This window comes from Porites lutea, chromosome 6 (genome assembly GCF_958299795.1).
Source record: "Porites lutea chromosome 6, jaPorLute2.1, whole genome shotgun sequence".
NCBI lineage: Eukaryota > Metazoa > Cnidaria > Anthozoa > Scleractinia > Poritidae > Porites > Porites lutea.
Window position 1 is genome coordinate 17,307,849 of NC_133206.1, and position 6,806 is coordinate 17,314,654.

Below are 6,806 nucleotides of genomic sequence, written 5' to 3' on the forward strand. Positions count from 1 at the left end.
CAAGATCAAAAGTTAGTTAAAGGCGTCCCTTAGCTTTGTGGCAATAGCGATAACAGCGTCTTCTCCCTTGCATTTCAGCAATTACTGTGGCAAAAAAAAATATCAGAACTTCAAAATTGCCGTAGTGATGATGCAGCGCTTATTCGAGGTCGGCGCTTTTTCAAGTTCTATACTACTGGTTGCTGGCTGGAAACATTAAGAAAAACGACCGTACGGTTGTGGTGGCAGTCACTCCTCTCCTAGTGTAATTCTCCTTTCTATACAATAAAAGTGATCCCATATGATTCATGTCAGCTGGCTTGATTAGCTCAATGGATAGTGCGTTGTGTCTGGTCATCGCAACGATCAAGGTTTGATTCCCGGTCAAGCCTGAATTTTTCAGGTTCATTTTCAACCGCTTAGGTTTTTCATTCTATACTGGGAAGATCATCGTCACTTTCATAAAGTCCCTACACAGTGCAAAGCAATATATTTCCGTGCAAACCTGAACATTACAGAAACGCGCCCATTCAAAAACGTCGCCCGTGAAAAGTGGGGTACCCATTAGGCTTTGCGAGCAAAAGGCCACCTCCGCTTTCGGTGTCTTATGAACTTTATTGCGGCTAGCAATTCTCACTTATTTGAACATAGTTACATATACCTCTTAGAGGATAGAACATCAGCGTTCAGAGCTTCTAATCCTACGAGAAAAAGTTATACTGAGTTTTGAAGGGAAAAACTGATCATAGCTTTGAAAACCAAAGCTTATTTCCTTTATTTTTACATTTCCTGAAAAAAATATTTAATTTGCACAAAAATTGGAACTTTTAAAAGTAAATGCAGCGGCGCTAGACCTCTGTTATGAGAAAAATGGTATCTGGATGTGGTGGTTTTTTATCAAATGTCTTCAAAAACAATTTCTTCTCGCTATTTGAAGCAACGTATTTTACGGCTTTGTCCGGTCCCAATGCCATCAGTGCTTTAAAAAGGCTTCCGTTACATTTAGTTTCACAACCGAAACGCCCAACGTAGAAGAGCGCTCGTTCTCCACTGTCTTTCACAAGCTGTACGTTAAAAAAAAAGAAAATATCCAAATTAGTTTAGACTGAGCTATTAACAATGGTGATGATAATAATAATAATAATAAAAATAATAGTAATAATAATAATAATAATAATAATAATAATAATAATAATTATTATTATTATTATATATAATGATAGTAAAAGTCGTCGTCTAAGGCGTTTTACAAAATCCGGCCAATTATGCTCAAGGATGGATGAATTCAAAGAAGGTAAGACCTTTTATTGATTGACAGTCTAAAATATTACAGTGGAATCCCGCCTTACGGTAGCCTGAAATTCATCCGATTGCTTCGGGTCGTTTTCTTCTCTAAACAACGTCTGAATCGACCGGCCGTTAATGCCGTCCAGTGACGTCACTCACTACCCGAAAACCTGGTAGTAATTTTGATTGGTTGCTTGTCCAAGCATTCGCATAATTATTTATAATTATGAAAAATTTTAGCGGGGTTGTCGCTTGATTCAGCGGATCGCATCCCTAGCATTCTTTCGTTTAGTTCAAACATTTCGATAAACTTAGTCTTTATCTTAAACAGCAAAATTGCCCTTGTCCTCGAAACTGAAATGCTAAATTGAACTGCGAATGAAGAATCATTGCGGAGAGTCGGTAGGTTTTTCATTTCGAGCCGCTTTGTGGTTTCGCCGGCCGGTGATTTTGTTTACGCCAAGTTTTGTGAGATCAATGTTGTAATTCGACCTTCTTGCTATTTTTACCGTCAAATGTAATGATTCTGTTAGCTTTTCTTTCTTGTGTCCTTGTTTTTTTTTTCTTCGTTAAGGACCAAATAGCTTCTTTTCAATTAAAGCAAATCATTGTGTTTTTGAATTAAGTGTTCCGTGTTTGTGTTTTTCATTGCGTGATTGCGACCGAGTTTGATTATGGAATTTAGTACAACCGGTTCAGAGTTGTACTGCATGCAGTTGATAGTTTGAACGTTAAAGATGAATTACAATCGAAAAAATAAAGCAGTACTGTATCATGCAGACATTTCCAAACGATATTTCTCGGTTTAATTTGCCACTTGAAAATCGTGTTTTACTTTTTGCATGAATTAAAGCAAAGGCCAGGGAGTAGTGACGTCACTGGACGGCATTAACGGTCGGTCGATTCAGACGCTACTGAGGGAGTAATAACGACTGGAAGTAATCGGATGAAATCCAGGCTAGCCTTAAGGCCACCTCGGTAATACGGTCACATTGTTAATACGGCAACTTTTTTTTGGCCGCCTATCAAAAACGACCATAGATTTTCTTGTAAAGAAACCCCCGTTAATAAGGTCACCTCGTTATTACGGCCACATTTTTTTGGCCTATAGGTGACCGTATTAACAGGCTTCCACTGGATTGTATATCAAAAAGAGACGACGAGTCATAAGTTTAACATTGTACGTGTCAGATACAGTGAATCATGCTCACCCCCGTTTGGTTCAAAAAGTAAATTAAATTTTGTTGCGCATAATGTTATGTTGTTTCTTAGTTATTTTGCGCTGAGCCGTTCAAATTGCAATATACGCCTGTATCCGAATCTAAGAATTATGTTCTCGTAGAATATCCCACAATTGACAGGGGCACCCAATGGATCTGTTCCTCAAAATATCTGTTATTCAGCCAAATCTCTGCTGACTGGGAGATTTTGAAAAAAATGATATATCCTTGGAAGGATAGTGTTGCTAGAATGGCTAGCTGCTTTGTGCCATTTATCAGAAACCTCTATCCCCTCTTCTCTCCCTCCCCCCCCCCTGAAGGTGTGAATTTCGCGCTTGTATCTCACCCAATTTCCAACACTACTAATTTTTCTGCGACTTCCACGTTATCGTATTCACTCGAAGTAGTCGAGTATGAATGAAAACTTTAGCTTCATGTCACAAATTGCCCAAAAAAACAGACTTGCAAGAGAAAAGTAAACAGAAAAAGTGAATCATTCCCTGGCCCTTTTAAAAGTGAAGCGCGTACAATGTGACTAGATATTTATAGTTGTTTTCTTTTTCGCACGATATCGCATTTCAAAGTAGCTTTAAGCCTGGTTTTCATATGTCTGGAAAATCTCAGACGATCGGGAATTTGGCTGTTTCCCGACTGTCCCAGATTTTGCCGACCAATGAAAACTCGAAATCGGTGATATCCCCGATCGTCTGGGATGGACGGGGACAAATCTGGAGAATCGGGAGCGTTTCTATTTTCCCGACGCGTCCCAGATTTCTGCGATGGTCGACGATCATTCCCGACAAATGAAAACTCAAATTTGTACTGTCGGGGACGTCGGCGATGAATTTCGCTCATTAGCTCTGATTACCAATCCCCTAAATTGCTGGGCTCCAATCCTCCTATTACAAATAAACATGGCGTCTCTCGAGAATCCGGGACAGACTTCTGGTGATTATCCGATTTATCGGCAAAATCTGGGATGGTCGCCAAAAAGTAAAATTTGCGATCGTCTAGGATTTTCCCGACATATGAAAACCAGGCTTTACTGAAGGGTTTACTTTTCATGAAGAAACATAACCAAAGGACGTACGCTAAATTCATATTTTGGAAAGTTTTATTCGAATTACTATACGTTTATCTTAACAAGCCATTCGAGTTTTACTTACCGCCTCATGAATTAAGTAGTCCACACAAATATTTAATCAACTTCCGAGCATATGCAAATTTCTAGTCTGAAATCTGTGAACGTTTAGGGTATTTTCTTAGCAGGTACTATAAGAGCCTTCAGTTGGTTACCTGAGAATTCTTTAAGGGCTCTGTTTCTTCAGTTCTAATTCCGGAGGAGCATGAAAAATCGCCATGAAATAGATAAGAAAGAAGTAAACAGTTTTGGTTGGATAAAAATGCGCTGTGAGACCCAAATAGCCAGATTTTGGCTACGCCGGCGAAGAGTTTCTAAGAGCTTACTCTCGCATTCACAAACCCGTAAGCACTGGAGTCGAGAATGATTCGGATGCGTTATGGAGCCAACTGCACCGTATGTTGACGTTTTCTGTACAATTCATTGTTTTATTTTCTTATTATAATTGTTATTATTATTTTTTGTGGTTTTCAGATCCTAACACGTTCCCCTCTGAAAGGGGTACTGAAGCCCTGATTAAATCATTCTTTCAACTAACTAGTAAGATTATGGTTCGTAAAATTCTTTACCTTCACCGATACAGTGTTCTTGTCAAATAAACTGAGATCAAGAGCGTACTTTTCTCCGTCTTTCTTTTCTTGAAACTCAAGCGAAAATCCCATTTTCGTCGGATGTTCAATATCTTGAGCAGTGATTATGCCTTAAAAAGTAACAATAAAATAAGAGAAAAAATGAGCGGATAGAAATAATAATTTTAAGGATGTTAATTGCCAATTTTGATCTGCGGGTGGCTTAGTTGAAAGTCCTACATGATAAAATCAGTGAAATTATCTTGTTGTTAGCTTTACTTTTTAATTCTCCCCTTGTCTTATTAACATATATTACTATCTCTTTGTCCTTTATACTTTACGAATCACTTTACGGCATAAAAATTCATCTATAGATTAATAAATCGCTCTTTATACTGAATTACTTAATTCCACTATATAGGGTGATAGATCTCGCCTCCTCGTTCTTCCGCTTAAAGAGAGCACTGATCATGTGGCAGGCGAGTTACTAATTTGAAATGGAACTCAGAAAACAAAAAGAAAAGGCTTCAAATATCTTATCAAAAGCCAACAGAAACTTCTTATAGCAACGCCTATTAAAGGAAATTGGACACTTAAAGAAAAACAATTATTTAAGATTTCTGTATTACTCGAGAGTTCGTTTCCAGTCCCGCTGCACTCGACACTTGGCTTATCCCCAGTTGTAGTCAACTTCAAGTAGCCTTGGCCAGTCAGCGACCACACACGATAACGTTTACCATCCTTAAACACCCTATCATTGTTGTCGGTTTCACACATGATGCGTTTGACCTGTTTTTCAAAAAAAAAAAATATATATATATATATATAAATTATATAAAATAAACACTTTTTAATTAGTTTCCCATAAGTTAAAGCTGACATTTATGACTTTATTTATGTAAACTACAAAACTTATTTTTACATAACATCCGCTGACTAGTAGTCATAATTTATGGTGATATTTTTCGTATCATAAGTATAGATAATTATGATTTTCCGGGTGAGGCTAGTGTAGTCCGAATCAAATAAGATTGTTGTGACCGACGCTTCGAAAACTTGGGTAAACTTTAACTAAAGACATTATTAGAGCCAAAATGAGTTGTGCATATTGTCGATTGATGGTAAACTCACAGCTGATTATGAGGGTCTGGATGGGGCCCGGGTTAACTGGCAACTGACAATTGGCCAAACTTTTAATTGACAAATCACCTAAAATTTAATCGACAACTGACAGGGTTTTACTGACAACTGACAAAGGACCTGAATGTCTTTTATTTTCTACAAAACCCGTTTTTAAGGCCTTCTAATTGCATTGTTCCACGCTTTTCGCCAGATAATGTGTAACTTTTTACCGTGATGATTCACATACTGTCCTTCTTGTTATTTCTTTCGAGTTACGTCCCAATATTCTGGAAGTATTACTTTTGATTCAGCTTAATATTTGGACTCTGGTCTGAACTTTTGTGTTGAGGAGAGTTACACAAGACTTGAGAAATGGTCAAAGCTAATTGAAGTGCGATTAGTACCAAAACTGATAAAAATTAAGGTACCATATTATAAGCTTTTTAATTAAATGTGACCAATCAGAAGCACTACCCAAATCTGGGTTGTGACATGTCATCAGTATGGAATTTCTGCAGGCGTCCCCCGTACTGAGTCATTTCGCGGGGAAATGGTGCTTTTGGTAGTAAAGACCTTAAATGTGATCCGGGTTTGCTTCAAAATGTGACTACTCACCCGCGTAAATGATAGAAAAGGGGTTATTTAAACAAAAATTATCATCACTTTGCATGTAATACTTGAGGAAGCATCAGCCACTAGAGAATGAAAACTGCTGAAATACTAGTTAGCGTTTGTGGGAATAAGCCTATCTATTTTTTGTGAAATTGTAAGTTGTCCTCGTGTCCTTTCAATGACATTTTTGTAAGCAAAGCCATACTCTCAACCACAACGCCTTTAAAAATAAGCAAAATCTTCAGAGCTCCTTTTAAAAGCAAACATTCTTCGAAACGGCTTCTAAAATTCTTTGACAGTTATTATTTTAGGCGTGTGAGCTTCTTTGAAAAACTACAAGAATGTAACAATGGGCATAAAAGAAATAATAAGTGAAATTTGTCAAAATTATAATGACAGCCGTAAGCCGAGCCAAAAACAACATTAACACTTTACTTACCTAATGGTGGACTCACGTTGGTCTCCTTTTCATTAACATCAGATTCAAACAAACACTAGTTACACATTCCTTTTTATATCATTACACTGAAGAACCGCCACATTCACGTGATTAAAGACTGGATGCATCACAGTCAAGCATTTGGAAATAAACTTAAAAAAACCTTTCGTTATAAATTTTGTTTTTCCGGATCCAGAGACAAGTTTTCAGTTTCATCAGGAGCTTCTGGTTTCATTTAAGAAAATAACGCAGACAACAGGAAAATAAATAAATAGATAAAAAAAAAAAGAATTAATTAAAGCACATATTATTTTTTTAAGTATTGTACAATCATGCAGTGTGCAAGAAGTTTGGCTTGTTTTTAGTAACGTTTCAAAAAAAAAAAGGAAAGGAGGAAAATAATATTTTATTTTTATATAATTATATATATTGTGTGT

At 37.0% G+C, this 6,806-nt stretch overlaps 1 protein-coding gene across 1 annotated transcript; it reads right to left on the reverse strand.

Moving 5' to 3' along the window:
* Nucleotides 1-587: 587 nt before the first annotated feature.
* LOC140940274 (uncharacterized) lies at nt 588-6,452 on the reverse strand. The gene is made up of 4 exons (XM_073389197.1): nt 6,370-6,452; nt 4,826-4,985; nt 4,197-4,327; nt 588-1,043 (listed from the first exon to the last, which is right to left on the reverse strand). The coding sequence occupies exons 2-4, from the start codon at nt 4,971-4,973 to the stop codon at nt 828-830; spliced, it is 495 nt and encodes a 164-aa protein (XP_073245298.1). The 5' UTR covers nt 4,974-4,985; nt 6,370-6,452; the 3' UTR covers nt 588-827.
* Between the last annotated feature and the right edge of the window lie 354 nt (nt 6,453-6,806).